A 22,076-nucleotide genomic window follows, 5' to 3' on the forward strand; every position below is an offset into this window, starting at 1 on the left:
ACCAAGAGGAGGAAGCATGGTGAGAGGGAAGAGCACAGGATTTGGGTCATACCGACCTGTCTTGAATCTTGGCTCTACCACTCAGTCGCTATGTCATCTTAGACAAGTGCACTGCTCCAATAGACTCAACAAGCATTTACTGAGTGCCTATCATGTTCCAGGAAATATCCTAGGCTCTAATGATATATCTGTGAACAAAACAGCAATGATTCCTGCCCTCGAGAAGCTTACATTCTAGTGAAAGATACGGACAATAATTATAATAAATAACATGTATGGACGTCATATAGTCATAAGTACTATGAAGAAAAAAAGCAGGAAAGGGTGATTACAAATGGAGAAGGGTTACAATTTTTTAAAGACAGTCAAGGAAGTCTTCTGAGAAAGTGACATTTGAGCAAAGACTTGAAGGAGTTAAAAAAGTTGTTCATGTAGATACCTGGCGAAAGAGCATTCCAAGTAAAGAGAATAACTAGTACAAAGGTCTAGTCCATGCCAAGTGTGTTTGAAGAATAGCAGGGGGGTCAGAGTGGCTGGAGTGGACTGAGGGAGGGAGAAAACCGCAGGAAATGAAATCAGTGAGAGAATGGAGAGGCTAGATAATGTATGTCCTTATAGGACAGTATAATGAATCCACTTTTACTCTGAGTGGATGGGGAGCCACTGGAGGGTTTGAGCAGACCAGTGCCATGACCTGACTACTTTTCCTAAATGTCTGACTGATGTATGGAGAACAGACTATAGAAGACCAGGACAGAATCATAGAATCAGGGAGCCCAGTTAAGAGTCTCTTGGTTAGTCCAAGCAAGAAATGATGATGGCTTAGACCAAGGTAGAAATAGTAGAATTGGTGAAAAGAGGTCAGATCTTTTATATATATATAGATAGATAGATATAGATATATTTTTTTAGAAGGTAGAGCTGGTAGGATCTGCTACTAAATTATATGTCTGTTTTGAGAAGAAGAGAGGAATCAAGGATAAATCCAAGATTTTTTGTCCTGGACAACTGAGAAGTTGGGGAATACTAACAAGGTGGAGAAGACCAGGTCCAGAGTTAGTTTCATTAAGTTTGAAATGCCTATTTGGCATCCAAGTGGAAATACCAAGATGGTAATTGGATATATTTGACTCAAGTTCAGGAGAGAAGGCCGAGCTAAAGACATAAAATTTGAAGTCCTCAGCATATGGATGGTATCTAATGATCTTAGACAGGATCATTAAGGCAATGAGTGTAAACAGACAGGAGAATTCAAAGGACTGGGCACATCTTTGGGGCATTCTAAAACTAAGACATCAGGGACATGAGAATTAATCAACAAAGATGCAAAAGTACTCATTCAGGAAGAAAAACCACAGAAAAGTATGTTATGCTAGAAGCCAAGTGAAGAATGTGTATCAAGGAGGAGGAAGTGATCAGCTATGTCAAAGCACCTAACAGGTCATGTAAGATGAGGACTGAGAACCAACCACTGGATTTAGCATATGAAAGTCACTTGTGACCTTGGAAGGACAGTCTCAGTGGAGGCAATGGGTAGAGGGTGAAAGCCTTACTGAATGGAATAAGAAAGAGTGTAAGGAGGACAACTGTCAACTATGAGTGTAAACGAGTCTAATGAGGAGTTTTTCTATAAAGTGGAACAGAAAACTAGAGTAGTAATTGGAGAGGTAAGTGGAGTCAAGAGGAGTTCCTTCTTAAGACAAGACAATAGCAACACGGTCGTATACTAAGCCAACAGAGAAAGGGAGAAATTAACAGTGCAGGGGAGAGAAAGGAAGAGCGCAGGAGCCATGTCCTTGAGTGGGGTAGGGGACTGATATCCAACACACAAGTGGAGGAGCTGGCCTTAGATAGGAGCAGCAAGAGTAAGAAGAGGGAAGAGAGTCCATGAGCACAGATGAAAGTAGACTATGTGGATGGTGCGAACATGTGAAGCTTCTCTTCCAATGAGCTCTATTTTCCAAGTAAAATAGGAAACTAGGAGGGGGATGAAGTGTTAGAAAACTGAGACTAGAGAGGTATGAAACGCTTGTTTGGGACAGGGGGGAGGGTAAGTTGCCCAGGAGCGCCGTGGACTGCTTGAGGTTGGAGGTAGTGAGTTTACAGCACGCCTGCTCGGTGCAGGTGTGTGCTCTCCAGCCGCGTTAACTGTGCAGAGGCGGGAGCAGAGTAGTGGAGAGCTAGACGCAACCAAGGTCAGGCTTTCATCCAATGAGGAGGACAAAATAGGAGGGTAAGAGAGTTGCTGTGTGCAAGGATGATGATAAAGACTACCCATAAAAGAGAAGCTCTGCAAGGAGGGAGACAGGGACCTGAGGGGGATGAAAACCAGTGAAAAGGTGGTGTGGTCAATGGCTTGTAGGTTTCATGGAATCAAAGGACTGCTAGAATTAGGATCCCAGATGAAGAAAGCTGGACATATAGGAGGTAGTGGTCAGAGAGAGGGAGACCTAAAGTTAGGGTCGTGGAGGAGCTGCAGTTACTGGGAATAACTAAGAGAATGAATGGTTGAGGTGGAGTTGAGGATAAGGTCACTGGAAAAGATGGTGTCAAGGAAATGAGAGGGCAGGGTAATGGAAGGGACATCTTCTTGGGTACTGAAACCACCAATAACAACAGCAGTTAATGTTGGGAGAGCGACAGTAAGACAGAAGCTAAAATCTTCAAGGAAGGTGACAGAGTAACCAGAGATGAGTAAGTGACCAATATAAGGAAAAGTGGATTCAGCCTGTTAGTTTCTCTCTCTGAGTCTCAGTTTTCTTGCTTGTGAGCTGGAAATGCTGACAGTCCTTCTAACATGAGGTTTTTATAAGGATTAAGTAAGATGATGGAGGTAGAACAGCTGTCGCCCACTGGGCCTGGCAGACTTCAGTGTGCAGGAATATGGAATTATTTGTAAAAGGGCACCTGTGAAGTCTTAGGTATATGGCTCATCTTTCCAACTCAAGTTGAGGAGTGTGGCTCAAAGGCTCGCTGAGCTCAGGGTTGACCCATTTCTCCTAATCATCACAACTCCGCAGAGATGTGCGCCCATGGCTCTCTCTGGGAGGCCTGGGCCTGGCATGACCCTCCCGTCTGCATCTATTCCATGTCCTATCTACCCATGTCCATGTCACCTCTGTCTTCCTGGCAGGCCCAGGCCTGCCTCCTCCAGCCATCTGCAGACACCAGGCATGTTGCCTTGCAGACTGATACAGAAGGCAAAACCAAACCAGCCGTTTGGGTTGCTCTGGTGTGTCTCCCTTTTTTATGGCCCGGCTAGCTGAAAGAGCCCAGGGAAGTGAAAGTCTCTAACGAAGTGGTACCTTCTGTTCTGAACTGCACTGAACCCAGAAATGCGCAGAAGCTCTGGGACGGCACAGTCTGACTTGCCCATGACAGTCTGCCTGAGCTGAGCGTCATTTTTCTACCCAGCATTTCCAAAACACCCTGCTTATCCCTAAATGATATATAGAAATGAAGGGTAGCCACTCTTGTCTGAAAACATTTTCTTGACCCTTTTCCTTTTAGCAAACAAACATTTATCAACACTTACTTCTTTCTCTAACGTAAAGGGACATTTTGAAGCAGCAGTGCTGCAAGGAGAAACGAATCATTAATTTAGAAAAATTGTTGAGCTTCTGCAGTTTTTCAGTCTCCCATCTATGTGCTGAGGAATCCAGGTTCTGGAAAAGCAAAACTGAACTCCTATCTACCAACTACTATTTACCACTCTCAGGGCTTACGACATTGATTAACTCTGAAAGTGACATTTGGTTCTTGTGTTGCTTCTGAATAGACTTGTTTCAACTAAGAAACCAATCAGGAAGCCTTTAGGGGAAAATATTTTGGGGGCGTAGTGGTTTGAAGGTGACATGAAACATTCTTTTGTCCAACATTTCGGATCATTATCTGGAATTGAAGCAGTGTGTTTTAGGGGAGAGAGAAGTTGGCATGTCACTAGGAAAGGCAGTCAGCCTCTGAAAGATAATTTAGAAACGTATGCCTAGGGAGGAGATGAGAGAAACCCAGAGGCAACTCATTAAAAAAAACAAAACAAAACAAAAAGGAGGTCAAGGTCTGAAAATGATTATTCAACAGGCAAGTAATTTAAGGTGTCATGATTTGCTGTACAAAAGGATCTGTGGTAGGAAAGGATTCTGTTAGATTTAAATTACATTTGATTTTTAAATTTATAATTTACAAGCAGATTTTCCAGCACGTTAAAAGAAAGCACACCTGTGTACATTTTCCCCCCAAATTTAGCCTATCAGCCGTATCTTTCCAGTAAACTTCCTGCGTAGAGCAGTTGCCATTATAGATCGGTAGTAAATGATTTAAGTGATATTTCCATCAGCCTTAAAAGTGCATTTCCTTATCACTCCTCCCTCAGATTTGGCTCAGAATTAGGCAAGGAGAACTGCTGCTTTCAAAGAGCTCAGGGTGGGCTTTGGCAGGCTTCAGAATTACTTAGAGAACGAGGTTAAAAGATTCCTGGGCCTCATCTCCAGGAATTCTAAGTCAGTGAGTCTGCAACAGGGCCTGGAAATCATAGTTATAGCATGCACCCAAGGTAACTCTGATAGAGGTGGCTGAGGAGCACACCTTGACGACTCTTGGCTTAGAGAAGATGCCCTCTAGATTGTTGTGCCCTGCCTTCTGGATCCAGCACACCCTCTGGTTCCAACGCACTCTAAGCTCGCGCTTGGCGCACAGCTTTGCTGAGCGACACTGCTATGCTAGGCAAGCCCACCTGTGGGGCTCAGTGTGACACACCCCTGATTTCTCTTTATTCTGTTAGAACGATTACAGGAAGTTATCTATGCAATGCAAGGATTTTGTGGTGGGCGTGCTGGACCTGTGCCGAGACACAGAAGAGGTGGAAGCGATTTTAAATGGTGATGTGAACTTCCAAGTCTGGTCCGACCACCACCGTCCAAGTCTGAGCCGGATCAAACTCGCCATTAAATACGAAGTCAAGAAGGTAAGCTTCCCCACCGCCCCCGGCCTTCCCAGCTCCAGGGCTGCTGGCCTACCTTTGTGTTCATGCTTGTTTTCTGTTCCCACAAGGGGATGGTAACAACACTGAGTACCCGACTTGCCTCTAGACAGGGAACTTCCAGAACTTCCAGACTTGCAGGACTGCTCAGAGCTCCTTCCTTCACCCCCAGCCCACCAGGAGAGAGAAATGAATCATGACAGTTACTCCGTGAACAGGCTTCAAGCCTGGAGAACAAAAGAGCAGATTCTCAACCTCCAAGCCACTAGCAAGGACAAGATTACAGTGAACGCTCCCATCAGCTAGCAGGCCGATTCCCAAGCTTTCATGAAAAACATATCACTCAGCTCTGTGAACAGCATTTATTGAGCTTTCCCTGTGTGCCTGGGGACTTGTGTAGAAAATGTCTTAGTGTAGAGGATTTGTGGGATCCACGGTTCTGGGAGGCTCAGAGGAATTTCACTCTCAAGGCTTATGAAAAGCTTTAATAGGAAGCATGACTAGACTTTCAAAAGAGTAAGTCCCAGCTCCTCAATCAACCTCAAGGTGTCTTTAATGGCCACCAGCACCCAGTAGCCCTCACACCCACAGTGGCTGGTCAGACTGAGTCCCTAAGGAGCAAAATTCAATTAGGGTTCCACTTTGGATATACTCTGGATTCTTTAGAATCTGCTCTTATGTTAGACGACATCATTCATCCTGATGAAAACTGCAGAGCTCCAAAGAGCCATATGCTTAAATACCAATGTGCTTTCCACATAAGCAAGATGGCTGATCAGTCTTCAAGGGCTTGGTTTTTTTTTTCCAGCTCTTTTACAGGGTGACTACTGGGGGGGATTTCCAATGCCCCCAAATTGGCCTCTTGGCATTTCCCCTCTTGTCTGATTATCTTAATTTGTGTAGGATGAACCATCCTTCAAGAAACCATGTATATCTGTGGTATTCATCTAGAGAGAGCTTCCAAGTTTGATAAAAATCTTCCTGTCCTTTTACTTTTAATAATAATCAAAAATTCTAGGAAAAAGAGCTTTTTTCAAAGACTCTGAGTCCTGAAGATAAAATTGATAAATCATGGGAAATGTGGCCTTAGATTAATCTTCAGAAGCATAGAATTACAGGAGGGGAGGAGTCAGGCTGCAGTTTCAAGTATGTACAATCCTATTTACTTAGTGTAGGGAAACTCACTTTTTAGCTTATCTCAAGGGCTCACTGAGGCGCTTCAGCAAAGCACAGCAATCCCTTCCTAAAGGTGCTGAGATATCCATGATCTTGGGGTTCAAAGAAACCCTGCGGAAGAGACTGCTTGGTAATGAATGGTAACAAGCCTGAGTTTCTACCATTTCCTTCCTTCCCCAAGCCACAGTATTCTCCTGCTTCCCAACACAGGGTGAAAGGTGAAGATGTATTTGACACCCCAAAGAAAAGACGATGTTTGGCATTTGCAGATTTACGTTCACAGTTTTGGCTATTCACAAGCAATTCCAACAGCCCATGAAAATGCAAGCATTCACCATTTTTCTGAAACATAAATCCAACTGAGCAACACAGTCACTGAGGGTAAATCACTGAGCAAGTCCAGAGTCTGGCTACCACTTCAGAGCCTATATGTTCCTTCTCATTGTCAACTACCAAGTACAAAATAGCCCTAGTGATGGATGAGAAGAAAAAGTGAAAACACTCTATGAACATGACAGTTTTGGCCAGAATAAAGAGGTTTTGTGAGGGAAATTATTTACTCTAGTGGTATTTGCTAATTAGGAGAATCATAAAGGTCTCAAGAAACACTCATCATGAATGTCAAGTGTCTGCTGCAATCCATAGGTAGGAAGATGATAAATGACCTGCATAAAATGTCAGCCTTGCTCATTTCAAAAATCTCCAATAGGTAATTCTCTCAAACCACATATGCCATCATAGAGAGCAGACTCACAGTTTTCCTTGACATTTATTCTATCGTGAATTACCAGCGAAAATACATAATATTTTAAAATCTTATTGATATTATAATGAGATTTCATTTTTAATTTATGAAACTTAGAATGCTTGCATGGGCACAATCTAAACCTGGGTCTTTTAATTATGAAACAGCTAGCACCAAGGCTTATTTACACCTGACATATATATGTGTCATAAGGCTGGAATATAAAACCATAAAAAAATTCCTAAGTCTCTGCCACATATCAAATGAAACCATTAATTCAGTGATTAAAACAAACTAGTTGTTCTTGGTAGTTCCATGAGCTGCTAATAGGTGACCTTAAAAAAAGTTTTTGAGTTCAAATAAATTTAGAGACCTTGAGTTAAGCAGAGTCAAAAAGATTTCTTTGCTTAAAGACATTATAGAACCTTGATCATGCATTGCTACTCTAAAAGAAGAAGGGTACAATGTGTATTACTTGACCACAGAACTCCCTTTCTCATGGAGCATCTGGTAAAACTAGTTTTCCATGTAACAGTATTTGGGAAACTCTAATACAGAATCAGCCTTTATATTTATGAAATGCATAGATCTGAGTGAAATGGGTGCCACTCTGTGGCTGGTACTGCACCCAAGCTCATGTCCTTCATTTGAATGTTTGCCTCTCTTCGGGCATCACCCTCATGTCTGGTCCTCTGGCTGCCTCAGCCATAATGTCAGCCTCTGTTACATAAAGACAATTACCCCACCATGGCACAAGGGACCATCTGGTAAAGAGGAAGGAATGATGAAGGGGATGTCAGGAGATTTCTAGCATGATTCTTACATTTAATGACCACGTGGTCTTGGATAAGTCTTTGAAGCTCTATGGGCCTCATTCCCCTTCTGAAAGATAGGCATATATGCTTTTGCTTCAGAGGGTTTCTGTGAACTTTCAAATGAACTGATATGAGGGTAAATGCTTTGGAAACTGAAAAGGTCTCTACAGCTCCATAGGAAAGCATCATCACTGTCATTCAGTAATGCTATGCTCCCCCTTCCTTGGGACTAGACGGGTCCTTTTATCCCCAGAGATATTCCCTAGCTTGTCCTTTGTTATCTTCCCAGAGAATGCTAGAAATGTCCCCCTGGGTAAGGACATCATCCCTATAGCCTAAAACTCCTCCCCCAAAGACCAAAAGGCCTTGTGAGGATATGGCTGTTCTCCGTGACTTCTGCCTTAATTAAGAGGGTGACTCAGCCTTCCCACTGTGTTTGGAAGGCAGTGTTGGAGAAGTGGCTAAGAAGGTACCCTTAAAAGTTCATCACGGTCCAACCACTTATTAATGGGGTCACTTAAGCAAGTCACTTAGCCTCTCTGTGTCTCACTTCCTTCATCTATAAAGCTTGGTTAATAATGCCTACTTTATTGAATTGTTATAAGAATCAAATGGAATAAAGCATGTGTGCCTCAAATAGCCCCAGGCCTCACCAGCCTGTGGGTATAAATGTCTCTTGCACTGGCTTAGAGACAGTGTTCACATTACTTAAGACATTTCTGTTATCCACCTCAGTCCCCCTAAGCCTTTACAGGCCACAGTCCCTTCAGAAGCCAAGCATGCCTCATGAAGAAGCAAGGATGCTTCTTCCCCATACTGAGTCACAGCTAAGCCCAGAAGCAACTCTACCTATGCTTCACAGATAAAGAAAACAATCCCTCCAGCTTTGGCCTACAGCCCCAGTATATATACAGGCCTTGGTCTTCTCCCCCAGGGCCAACCTGAGTGACAGACGTCTTGCAGATTCCTCCATTTCTAGCTCTGTCTCCAGGGAACATGCATAAATATCCTTCTTAAAGACGCTCCCCTCCCCCTGCATAGCAACTCTAAATAAATGCTTGGAGACTCTGAGTCACACCAACTGGGAAGACCTAACCAGTCTGTGATCCATTCAGGTTCAGCTGGCCCAGTCTGCACCCATAAAGGAAGATCAGTGCAGTGTCTGGCACATGGTCATTGCTGACTGACTGGTTACAGAGACAAGATGCTTCATGCCCTTTCCAACTTGTCTAACTGAAGGCTCACATCGGAGCCCTTCACTCTCATCCCTTCCTCTCTCTCCTCTTTATCGCTTCTTCATTTCTAGGCTTACAGTGAGGCTATTTTCCTTTCTCTCCCCTATGTCATCTCTTCCTCCTTCCTGACTTCAGGTCGGCCTTAACGGGGATTAGCTGCATCTCCATTCACTGAAAGAACTTTGTCGGCGTGTGTCCTCCAGGTTCACAGCGCCAAAGGAGAGTGAGACAAGAGACCTGGAAGGTCCTATTTTCTACAATAGAAGCCTTAACTCCACCTGTAGAGGAGATGGAGGTCCCTCTGGACATAATTAAGCCAAGGTCTGCTACCAAAAAACATGCGAACACATGAATATTTTGTCCAAATTATATCACTGTCATTGCAGAAAGCATGTCTATTATTAGGCAATGTCACCAATAAGGGTGGTTAGTTTAATCTGACAAGTGTTTTAGCCATGGCCTGTAAGCCCTACAGTCACTGATCAGCCTGCAGGGGATCCTGAGGAAAGTAAGACACAGTCTTGCCCTCAGAGAGCCATCAGTGTGGTGGGTAAGGTGCAGACAGACAGCCTCTGACCACAGCGGCAACAGCCTCTGCACGTTGCTAGCTGCGCAAAGCAGAGTTCATAGCAGTTGCCTCTTTCAGACTCCAGGTGGCCCCCAGTTCTAGCGTCTTGACATGTGGCTTGATTTGGAGGATGCAATTATGGTACCAGCTATCTTTCCTTCCAGCTGATGAGACCCACCCACTCTCCTCAAGAAGCAGCACCACTCAGCAGAGCCTTCCAGATCCCAGAATTTCAGAGGTGCCCTTTCCTGACTCTGCCAACCTCCTGGGTGATTCCTGGACCAGAAAGCTAGATCACATGAAATAAAGACCTGGGACAAGACCATGGGAGGGGGAAGGATGCAGGCGGAACCCTCACTAGCCCTACTTAGTAACACAGTTCCCTTTTTCTTCACACTGCTGTACTCAGGAAATAATATCCCCTGTGATTTTCATTCACTGGCTGACTCATCATTTAACTAACATTCACTGATGTCTACTACATCACCAGCTCTGTGTTCAGCACTGGAGAGACTGAGAAGACCCAGGCCTTGTCCTTGAGGGGGGTTCATGTAGCACTGGAGAGAGATGTGTGAACAAAGGGTCACAATCCTGTCTGAGCAAGGCAAACAGGAATGGGAAGGGGGCAGCACGGGGGTCAGAGGAAGCACTGACCAGCTCAGTCTAGACCTCAGGAAATGTTTCCCAGAAGTGGAAATGCTTGAGGTAGGGCTTAAAGGATGAGAGGTTCTGGAAGGGATGGCAATTCAGGTAGAGAGAGGTTAAAGTTAAAAAGCCACCGATATCTTAGGAAGAGTGGCACGTTTATGAAAGGAACATGTTTAGAGGGGGATGTGGCTGAGGCTGTGCTATTGTGGGAAAGAAACAAACTGGAGAGTTTTTCAGCAGCAGATCCTTGAGGGTATCATATGCCACGCACAAGGAACTTGGACTTTATCTTGCCAGCACTATCCTATAGACTTTTCTATGATGATGGAAATGTTCTGTTTTCTACCGTCTAATATGGTAGCCACTAGCCTCATATGGTTAATTAGCACTTGAAATGCAGTTAATGTAATTATGAATCTGAATTCTTAATTTTTTAATTAATTAAAATTTCAATAGGCACATGTGGCCAGTGGTTACTAAACTGGACACTATGACTATATATCCTCATTCATGCATTTAACAAGCTTTCTCTGAGTGACTACAAAGTGTGCTGTGCTAATCACTGGGGATGTGGTAGTGAATAAAAATGACGTGATATGAACCATGGTGGGGAAGATGGATATTAATCAGAACATCACACCAATAAATTGTAATGTTCCAACTGAAGTCAGTGTTATGAAGCAGAAAAACATGGTATTACAACTTCTAAAGGCAGATATGACCTAATTGGGGAGGTCAATAAAGGCTTCTCGGAAGAACTCAACGCTTGCTCTGAGAAAAGTTAGCCAGAGGTGGGGAGGGCATTTCTGGCAGGAAAAAACATGTTCAAAGCTGTACAAAGGCCCTGTGGTGAGAAGAAATACAGCCTATAAGAGGAACTGAAAGAATGTTAACGTGGCAGAGTCAGAAGGCATGAGGAAGAGTGGGGTGTGGGATGAGTCTACAGAGGCACCCAGGAACCAGAGGCTTGTAGACCATGCTGAAGGATTTTGTTTTTGTTCTTTTTTAAGGAACAATAGGAAGCCATCAGAGGAATTTAATCAGGGGTGGTTTTCTCAGGATAGAAAGCCTCTGAGAAAGGCTGAAAAGCAAAAAGGGTGGGTACGGGGCTTCCCTGGTGGCGCAGTGGTTGAGAGTCCGCCTGCCGATGCAGGGGACGCGGGTTCGTGCCCCGGTCCGGGAGGATCCCACATGCCGCGGAGCGGCTGGGCCCGTGAGCCATGGCCGCTGAGCCTGCGCGTCCGGAGCCTGTGCTCCGCAACGGGAGAGGCCACAACAGTGAGAGGCCTGCGTACCGGAAAAAAAAAAAAAAAAGGGTCGGTATGGATGCAGCAATATTGTTGAGCAAAAGGGACAGACTATTAATCAAGGCAGGTGAAGTTATGCTGCGTTAACAAGCAAAACCAAAGTTGTATTGGCTTTTAACACACACACACACACAAAAACATTTATTTATTGCTCATCCTATTTCCATCTTGCAACAGAATTCAGAGGAATTCACTCAGGAACCCAGGCTGATAGAAATGCCACCATCTCAAATGTTTCCACCCTGCCAAAGGGAAATCCAGCCCTGGAGAGTCTCACATCAGCAATTAAATGCTTTCACCTGGAAGTGACACACATTGTTTCTACTTACAACTCACTGTCCACAATTAGTCACATCACCCACCCCACCACAAAAGGGCCAGGAAGTGCTGAATAACCCTGCCATGTGTTTGAAAGGAGAAGAAAAAATGGAGCTATTTGGTAAACAGCACTAATGACCACCAACAGGAAAAAAAGTTGAGGAAATTAATATTAAAAGCATCAACGTCTCTATAAATCGGAAGCAGAATCACCCTCTGAGGTAGAAGGCAACCTGAAAAAATTTTCTTTAAAAAGGTTTGAGAAAAATTCTGTGGGAGATGGGAGGAGAGAGAGCTGAACAGTAGACCCAATAGCCCAGCCAATACTAGAGACTGTAAATTCTTTGCAACAGCCTGTGCTCTTAACAAAAATGGAAAATCTCTACCAAAAATGGTAACATACCAAGTCAGTGTCCTCCATGAACCTCAATTCCCTCCTGTGAACTTCATTTCAAGATTCCTTCATAGAGATGGAGCCCAGAAGTGCACAAAATGTGCCCACAGAGAATACCAAGGAGGGAGGGGCAACCTTAGAGGGGAGGGGTGTGGGGGGAACATTCCCCCAGCATCACCACCCTGTCTAAAGCTGGGCCAGGGCCTCTAACAACAGCATAAGTCTGTTTGTTCTTTCCTCCAAAAATCACCATCTTGTGCACATTTGACAGTCATGCCATAAGTTGGCCCGTTTTTCTACCTGGAAAAACTCCCATTAGAAGAAAACAGAACGTGTTGTGTAGCAGTTTATAGCGTCATGGCCAGGAGCATGCCGGCTCACACTCTCCACTTACTAATATGTGGCTTTAGTAACCTGTCTCAAATTACTTAACCTGCTGGCCTGCAGGAGCCCCTTGGATAAGGCAGATGCTACTCCAACCCTCAAAAGCCTCCTGGCCTAAATCTGTGCTAAGAGAGACAATGAGGCTCAGCAGTAGATGCACAACTGGCTGAAACCCCTCACCCTAGTGGGGTGACCACAGGTAGGGACACTAGAGACAGCAGCTGACCTCTACTGGGGTTCTGTTTCATTTCCTCCGCCTGCAGAGAGCACAGGGCCAGCGAGCAAAGGGAATGTGGGGACACTGGGGCTTTCTAGAGGACGCCTGAGAGGCCAATCAGACGCTCACATGCTCTGAGCAGACATTCTCCCACTGTGTTTTCCTGCTGAGGCATCATTTCAACAGATGCTCAGAGTTAAGAAGACCAGAGCTGTCACAAACACAGTCTGGCTGGTCAGGCACTACCCCAAACTGTGCTGCAGGATGTCCAGGAGCTGCCAAACGCTGCTGGAATCCATCGGTATTGAAAGCATCAATCAGTGTCCTCTTCGGGGATTCCTCTCAGCACTTTCGTGGCCCCAGCTGGCACAAAAATGACCAACGTCCATTAATCTCTTGGCTCAGAGCGGCTATCTTTTGCCTAGGAAAAGTAGTCTTGTTTTTCTCAAGCAACAATCCTAAGAAGAAATAACGCAAGTATGTATGTACCCCTTTTCTGCCTGGAAAAACTCTCAGGAGAAGAAAAATAAAACCTGTTGGGCAGCAGTGTACTGTTATGGCTGGAAACCTGACTACACATGTGCAAATCCCAAGTCCTTCATTTACTAGATAGGTGGCTTTAGATAAGTTATTTCATCTCTGGGGCTCAGTTTTCTTATCTGTACGGTGGGGACAAACAATAGTATCTAATAAATGACAATCAATGTTTATTAACACATAATGTAGCTAGAACACAGTTAGTGCATAATGCTAGCTAATGGAAACTATATGCCATGTTGGTTTCACAAGCAGAAACTACCCTTAAGACAAAAGCAGCCTTTTTCAACCTCAGCACTGTTGACATTTGGGGCCAGATAATTCTTTGCTGTGGGCACTGTCCTGTGCATTAGAGGATATTTAGCAACATCCCTGGCCTCTACCTACTAGGTGTCAGTAGCACCCTCCTCACAAGTTTTGTCAACCGAAAATGTCTCCAAGACACGGTCTCTAATGTCTCCACAGGAAGACGTGGAATCAAAATCATTCCCTGTTGAGAATCTCTGGGATAGTTTTCAGGATATAGGCTATAACCCCTTAACTGGAAACCACTGAGGACAGGGATTGTAGTTCCCCAAGGATGCACTGCATCTGTCTAGACCAAACCCAACGTTAGATCGAAATCAAACTCAATGTATCTCCCTAGAACAAATTAAGTTCTCATACTTAGCTACATAAAGGAAACCACTTGGGAGCTTTGTAAAAAAAAAAAAAAAAAATGTCAGTACCCTACCCACAGAGCTTCTAATCCAAGTCTCCTGTGTGGGAGCCCAGGGACTGTGTTTTTAAAAGGCTCTCTAATGATTCTAAATTTTGTAAAGACTGAGTTCCTGGCAGGTGGGACCTCTCCTCATTCATCTTGGTCTCTGGAGACTGAGAAATAGTACTCACCCTACACATCATGTGCAGTCTCCAGGGTGAGCAAATGAATAGACAGATGGGTGTAAAATGTGAAGCCATAGGCTTTAATGTACTCCAAACATCTGTAATTCCCCTCACGATCAAAAATCCACATAACAGAATTCAGATGATGTCCCAGGCTGGCCTGAGAGTATGGGGCCATCATCTCCATGCCCTCCATTGCCAACCTGTGTATCCTTTTGGGTCTGTAACTCTGGAAAAGAGCTCTTCCTATGCAGAGATGCCGTTAACAGTGGTTCTGGCCTGGCAGTCTTAGGGATGGAGGAGAGCAGCAGGTGGCTCTCAGGATGGCCCCACACGGCAGGGAGAGGCAATGGGGCCTCTGTCCTCCACAGGGGAGCTCAGCTCACTGAGTGTTCCACAGTGAGCCTCAGGAGTGCTCCTCCACTCACTGGCCTGAGTTGCTGATCTGCCCACCCCCCACCCCCCCGCCTGGCTCAGCTTTAAGAGGGAAAAGCAGAGCGTCTGATGCCTCCTCTCTGCCCTTCCTCAGGCCTGCTGTTGAATCATCTGACACAATTTTCTCTAAAGAGCAAATACTACTGCACATTTGCAAAAGAGATTTCACTTCCTCAAAGTCCGCACAACCAGACAAAACAACTACTGCCTTTTTGGTTATTCTGCTGCCTTCTGTTCAGCTCTTTGAATATATAAATATTTGCATGGAAGGATAATCCTTTAAAGCATTTTTCTTCTTCTCGGTTATCATGTTTCCTAAGCTGTGCAGCCTTAGTTTACCTATCCTTATATCCATCATGTGATGCATTTGTTAAGGTATTCAGAGGCTGATTATTATTACATTCTGAGTTAGGGACTAACAGGAAGAGAGGAATTTGAGGAGCATTCAACGAAGGAACATAAGTCGCCACTGCCTCCAAGAAATGGACGCAAACCAAATGCAGTTACCAGCCCAAAGTGGAAAGAACAAGAGTCATTTTCAAATTGTCACTTTTATCCCCGTCAAACAGATCTTAGAAATTACAGTCCCCCCAGCCCAAGGACCTGTAACTAACTCCAGCAATTAAGCTAAAGACCAACTACACATTTCCGTCTCATTATTTCGGTACTAAATGCTCATATATGGATTCAGAGTCTTAACGAGCATTTAATCTTTTATATATTCCTCCCATTATGTACCATAATGCATTATTCTTTTATTAACATTCATCTGCCTAAGGTCACCTACAAATTTCTTGATGGAAGGGGAGTCTTGTAAGTGTAACTGTGGATGAAAACCTTTGCTTAATAGAGATGCTTTAATTTATATAATCCAAGCCATAGTCCTGTCTTGCCTGGATTACTACAGTAGCCTCCAACTGATCCATCTGCCTCTGACCTCACCCTCCCCTCCTCCTCACCAACACGCACAAGCAACCGTCAGAGGACTTTCTGAAATAGTCAGATCACATCAGCCTCCCACTTAAACCTTCCACCTAAAAGTGAACAAGAAAGGCACAGTCCCTGACTCCAGGGAGTTCTGAGGCTAGTGATCATCACTTCCAGAAGCAGAGCTGGAGACAAGGGTCCTTGTGCAAGTGAGTGAGAAGCCTGCAATGAAGGGGCAGAAGCAGGACTAGGCAGGAGAAGCTAAGCTAAGGCGTGGTTTCAGTGCAGCCCCACTGAGTAGCACGGCAGACGTGTTGCCCTGTGACTCCCTCCCTCATCAGCCACTCTCTATCCCAGTGCCCTCTTCTGTAGCAAATATCATTTGTCACTTGTCTACTTGTTTATTGTCTATTTCCCTCAACACAGTAAGCTCTGTGGTGGTAGCTCACCATTGTATTCCTAGCCTAGAGCAGACCCAGGCAAGCAGAAGATACTCAAAAATATTTACTGAATAAATGAATGACTGAGTGAATGAATGTACCATACCTGAGTTTTCCTCAAGTTTTCATTTTTCTCAAATACAACAAAATCCCACATTCAAGGTCAGATGCATTCCTAAAAGTTGTTGAGGAAACTCAGGGTTCTCTTGAGAAACAAAATGAGATAAATAGGAAATGAGTCCATGATGAGCTACTAGACATTAGGCATGGTTTGTCTCATTCTTAAAGTCCTACAACTACTGGCACAGAGTCCACGGAAACTCAGATCATAACTAATAGCCTTATTTTATTTAAAACTAAAGGTCATTTAAATACAAAATACCATTGTTTAATAAAATCAGTAGCAATTTGGCCAGCAAGTTGCATCCTGAAGAAATTACAAATCAATTAATCTTTTTTTTTTTTTTTTTTTTTTTTGCTGTACGCGGGCCTCTCACTGTTGTGGTCTCTCCCACTGCGGAGCACAGGCTCCAGACGCGCAGGCCCAGCGGCCATGGCCCACGGGCCCAGCCACTCTGCGGCACGTGGGATCTTCCCGGACCGCGGCACGAACCCGCGTCCCCTGCATCGGCAGGCAGACTCTCAACCACTGCGCCACCAGGGAAGCCCCAATTAATCTTTTTATATGTATTACTCCAAAATAAAACCATTGGATACATCATCATCTGACTGCTTTGCTTGCTTCCCCTCTGATAGGTGTTAGCTCTTCCTGAACAGGCCGACTTGCAAGCTTGAAGGAGGGAATAATCATGTGACACCTATTATCAGCTAAATCTGTAGATTAAAAGACCTAGCCCCTAGAAGATGTGGTACATATACAATGCAATATTACTCAGCCATAAAAAGGAACGAAATTGGGTCATTTGTAGAGACGTGGATGGATCTAGAGACTGTCATACTGAGTGAAATAAGTCAAAAAGAGATAAACAAATATCGTATATTAACACATATATGTGGAACCTAGAAAAATGGTACAGATAAACCTGTTGGCAGGGCAGAAATAGACACAGATGTAGAGAACAAATGTATAGCCACCAAGCGGGGAAAGTGGCGGGGGGGGGGGCGCCTGTGATGAATTGGGAGATTCGGACTGACATATATACACTAATATGTATAAAATGGATAACTAATAAGAACCTCCTATAAAAAAAATTTTTAATAAATAAATAAAATAAAAGACCTAGCCCCTGCCATCAGAAGCTTACATCCTAAAGGGCTACACACTTCTGACTCCAGCCCTCTGTCTAACAAGGAAAGGAAAGATTAATTTAGACAAAAAATGATGTTGGAAACCCTCAGGGAGGCAGAATAGGTAGCTTCTGAGTCAGACCTTGAAAGGTGGGTCAGAGCACCAAAGAAAAGGGGATTCCAGATGGAGAAAACAGTGGGGCAAAGCACAAAGCTGTGATAATGTTTGGAGAATCAGAGGTGGTCAGGGTAAGGACACATGGGAAGAAAGGCTGGGGTGAAGGGGACAAAAATGAGCGGGGGGGGGGCGGGGGGCGTTGTTCAGGAGACTGGGCTTGAAGGAAATACGACCTGCTGGGGAAGCAGGGCCAGCTCTGATGGGCTGTGAAGAAGCCATGCTGAAGTGTTCGCCTTCATTCCGTAACAGAAAGGGAATCCTTGAGTTGTCTTTGCAGTTTACCTTGATAATTTTACTTATTGTACAAATAGCATTTTAACAATAAGAAAAATATTTAAAAGGAAAGGAATAGACTACATTCATATGCCTCATATGTCAGTTGCTTTCATTTGTTTAACATTCTTCCCATTCTTTCCCATAGTAGGCATGTATTTATAATACATACTTATAGGGTAACTAATTTTGTGGTTGGATTTACCAAGCATTACAAAGTAAACAGTTTCCTATAATTATCATGTTTATGCCAGCATAACATTGATGTACCATTGTTTATATCTTCTCTACTGGTAAACATTCACTTTTTTTTAACATCTTTATTGGAGTATAATTGCTTTACGATGGTGTGTTAGTTTCTGCTATAACAAAGTGAATCAGCTATACATATACATATATCCCCATATCTCCTCCCTCTTGTGTCTCCCTCCCACCCTCCCTATCCCACCCCTCTAGGTGACCACAAAGCACCGAGCTGATCTCCCTGTGCTATGCGGCTACTCCCCACTAGCTATACATTCACTTGTCATTATTTATATTTTACTATCATCTCCATACATGTCACTTTCTTTCCTTCTTTTCTGTTATTTCCTAAAATTGGATTTCTGACAGTGAGGCTACCGGGTCAAAGGACATAAATATTTGTGAAACACACTGAAAAATTATTTTCCCAAAGGGCAATACTATTTCTCAATGTCAACAGTATTATACAACTAAACTGGTTTCATCAATACTTTGCCAGCATGAAGTATTATTAGGATTTTTTCTTCTAATTTAAGAGATGTAAAATACTATCCTATGCAAATTTTTAAATTCATTCCCCTGGTCACTAGGCAGATAAGCATTTCCTACGTGAATTCCCCCTGCCCACAGCCACTCACTACACCACACCACCAATATCCTTTAGCATTTCCATACTGGACCCTTCATCTTCTCCGTGTTGACGTGTATGGCTCTTGTGCAATACAGAAACTTTTACACATGTGTGGCCAAGTCAATGGTATGTCAGGGCTGTAGGTAGCAAGATGTGATGGTGTATACGAGACGGGGACTACCTAAGATGCTTTTAGATAAACCAGGGGGAGGTGATGAGGGCCTAAATAAAGTAAGGTGGTAGCTATGACCAAGAAAGAAAGGAATCTGTGTAACTGCTCTTTTGGAGGTAAAAAACAGGACTTTGTAACCCAGGGCACAAGTTTAACTTAGAAGCTTCTGTGGGAGTCTGGCCTACCATAGGAGAAATTGCTTTACTCAGATTCTAAGTTGCCCTAACAGAGATTTCATTTAGGTGAGGGATGAAGTTGGAGGCTATGTAGGAGATTGGAGGACTTTGCAGTAGGATGGGGTACCTCAGAGCCCTGGGCCCACATGGATGGAGGGAAGGACTGGGCAGAGGACAGGGAAAAAAGAATCAGGACCCAGAAGACAAGGAGAGAAGATGCTCAGAAAGAAGGCACGTAGAGGGCTTCCCTGGTCGCGCAGCGTTTGAGAGTCTGCCTGCTGATGCAGGGGACGCAGGTTCGTGCCCCGGCCTGGGAAGATCCCACATGCCGCGGAGCGGCTGGGCCCATGAGCCATGGCCGCTGAGCCTGTGTGTCCCGAGCCTGTGCTCCGCAACGGGAGAGGCCACAACAGTGAGAGGCCGACGTACTGCAAAAGAAAAAAAAAAAAAAAAGGGCACGTAGAGTAGCTCTGTGGCATTGAGTGCCAATCCTGTTCCCACTCGTCATTTGCATGCTGCATACTCACAGAAGCCTCAGTCATGTTTTCCCCATTTAAATGATGAAGGAACCAAGGCCCAGAGAGGGAGAGTAAGTCACTGAAAATTAGACAGCTGGTAAGAAGCAGGCAGGGACTTCAACTTACATGCCTGGTCCCAAAGCCTCTGTTCTTAACTACCACACTGTGCTGAGACCCACAGGGCTAAGACCGGCTCTCTCTGCCTAGGAGGTTATCAGTGGGATCCCCAAAGGGGAAGAGTGGGGAGCACTCTTAAACATTAAAAGAAATTTTTTAATGTTTGCTAATTTGGAAGCTGCTTTCAGTGACCATCAGGCTGGCATTTAGTAAAATTAAGACCCATTAGGGAGGATTTATAAAAACAAAATTCCAACAACCAAATCCATTAGCACTAGTTACAAATCCTTAACTGATAACAGACCACTGCCCAGTGAAAACCGACAGGGTGGGAGACATATACATTACATATACATATACGTATATGCAGTGTTCTATTATAATTGTATATTCGTAAACAGTGTACACATATCCTAAAGGTTCTTTACGTGGTTGTTAAAGACTTCTTCCTGAAATAATTGACTCCCTTCCAGATAATCAAAGAATGAATGTTTCTACTGAAAAACAGACCTTTCCACATGATGTGGAAAAAAACATTCTGTGTGGCGCAGTGGTTAGAATCATGAGCTGTGGAGTGAGACAGCCTGGGGTCACCCTGGCAAATCACTTAACCTTGCTCTTGCTTCATCTCTAAAGTAGGCGTAATAATACTTGCCTTATAAAGTTCCAGTACGTAGCAAGTACTGTATAAATGTGGACTAGTATAGCACATCACAAATGTTATCTTTCAGGAGTTATCCTGATCTGTAGCAGGTACTAGTAATTAGGGAGCTGGCTACGTATTACCTGGTTGGCAGACAAGGCACAGCTCACTCCAAGTTGTTATACTCTATTACTAGAAAACAAATTATCTATTTCTAACCATAATCTGTTCTGTCAGAATTATTTTATTATATTACTAAAATTTTACATATAGTATTATACATGTATATACAATATTAAGTTATGTAATTAGTGAAGAAACAAGTATAACCAGTATGAATTTGCTTCATGACTCTCAGGGGTAAGAAATCTCACATCTTAACTGCTACTTGGTATAGAAGAAACTCTGGAGTGAGAGTTCCTGGGTGGTTCACATCCTGGCTGTGTGATCTTAGACAAGTCATTTAGCCTGTCTATGCCTCAGTTTACTCATTTGAAAAAAAAAGTTAATCATCGTATCTATGTCACAGGATTATTGTGAGGATTAAATTAATTACTTAAAAAATGTCTGGTGCATCATAAATGTTGGCTCTTATCATTTTTAAATTTTTCTAAATCATGTCAGATCTAACCCAGTGTCTCCTACACCCAGGTTGCCAGGAAATCCTGCCTCAGTCAGTCTAGGGCGTCCTCCTCTGTGTCTTATCACAGTCCTGAAGACTCACCTGTATACCCAAAGAGGGCTCTTAGCCTGTGCCCTTCTCTTTGCGGACACCTGATACCCCTAAGACGCACTGATCACCTCCATCTGTCCACAAGCCGTGGCTCCATCTTATTCATTCAACAGTTTGTTTTTTGAGCACTGTATCCCAGATACTATAGCAGGTGCTGGGAATATAATAATAAAAACAAAACAGACAAGAATCCCTGCCCTCATGGAGCTGCCAGTGAAGCAAGATCTCTAGGTCAGACTGATGCCGGGACCCTCTCCTGAACTTCCATTAAAAAAGCCTCTTGGGGGCTTCCCTGGTGGCGCAGTGGTTGAGGGTCCGCCTGCTGATGCAGGGGACACAGGTTCGTGCCCCGGTCCGGGAAGATCCCACGTGCTGCGGAGCGGCTAGGCCCATGAGCCATAGCCGCTGGGCCTGCGCGTCCAGAGCCTGTGCTCCGCAACGGGAGAGGCCACAACAGTGAGGCCCGCGTACCGCAAAAAAAAAAAGCCTCTTGGCCACTGTCAATACTAGCACTCTGAAATTACCCCTATTGGGGGTCCTTCTACCTCCAGGGCAGACAGTTCAAGTAGAACCTGATGCCTACACCCCACAGAGAACTCCCGAAGCCCACTCCCCTCTCCTAGTCTCAGGAAGTATCTCTCCACCACCAGGTACCCTCCTCCCCTCTAGCCCTTCCCCTTCATTGGGCCTTGATCCGAAAATAAGGCCAGCATATGGTCTTCAAAGCCATCCCTAAAGCCCCCAGAAACTGTGAATTTCCCCCTGAGCTAGGACCACTTGGCTCACTAGAACCCTCCTGGCCACCTCCTCTGGAGGTAGAAGGCAAAACGCCACTCATTCTCCCATGATGAGCCTTCAGCCAAGAAAACAAGACAGGCTCGATTCTCCCAGGCAGGTTATATAGACACCCAGTGATACAGAGGGGGTCAAGGGAGAAGGCATTTATGATTCAGCAGGCGGTAGGCTACGCCTGGACTACAGAGCTGTCAGAGGGAAGGAAGACACAGAACAGACTCGCAGATCGGACAATGAGAAGAAATTTTGAGAAATCCATTGCAGCAGGGTTCAGGAGCCAGGCTTCAGATGGTCAGGGAGCCATAGGGAAGGTCAGGAACACAGGTGAGAGCACAGCTGT

The 22,076-nt window shown here is 44.4% G+C and overlaps 1 protein-coding gene across 4 annotated transcripts in view; it reads left to right on the forward strand.

Moving 5' to 3' along the window:
- The window catches only part of TRPC7 (transient receptor potential cation channel subfamily C member 7), a 122,581-nt gene that overhangs the window by 27,407 nt on the left and 73,098 nt on the right, over positions 1-22,076 (forward strand). For 2 of the 4 annotated variants that reach the window (XM_060006924.1, XM_060006925.1), the window contains exon 2: positions 4,781-4,963. The exons of the other annotated variants lie outside the window; for them this stretch is intronic. In XM_060006924.1, the coding sequence (XP_059862907.1) occupies positions 4,781-4,963 (183 nt within the window). The remainder of the gene's footprint in view (positions 1-4,780; positions 4,964-22,076) is intronic. 4 annotated transcript variants of the gene reach the window in all.

This window comes from Delphinus delphis, chromosome 3 (assembly GCF_949987515.2).
Source record: "Delphinus delphis chromosome 3, mDelDel1.2, whole genome shotgun sequence".
Classification (NCBI taxonomy): domain Eukaryota; kingdom Metazoa; phylum Chordata; class Mammalia; order Artiodactyla; family Delphinidae; genus Delphinus; species Delphinus delphis.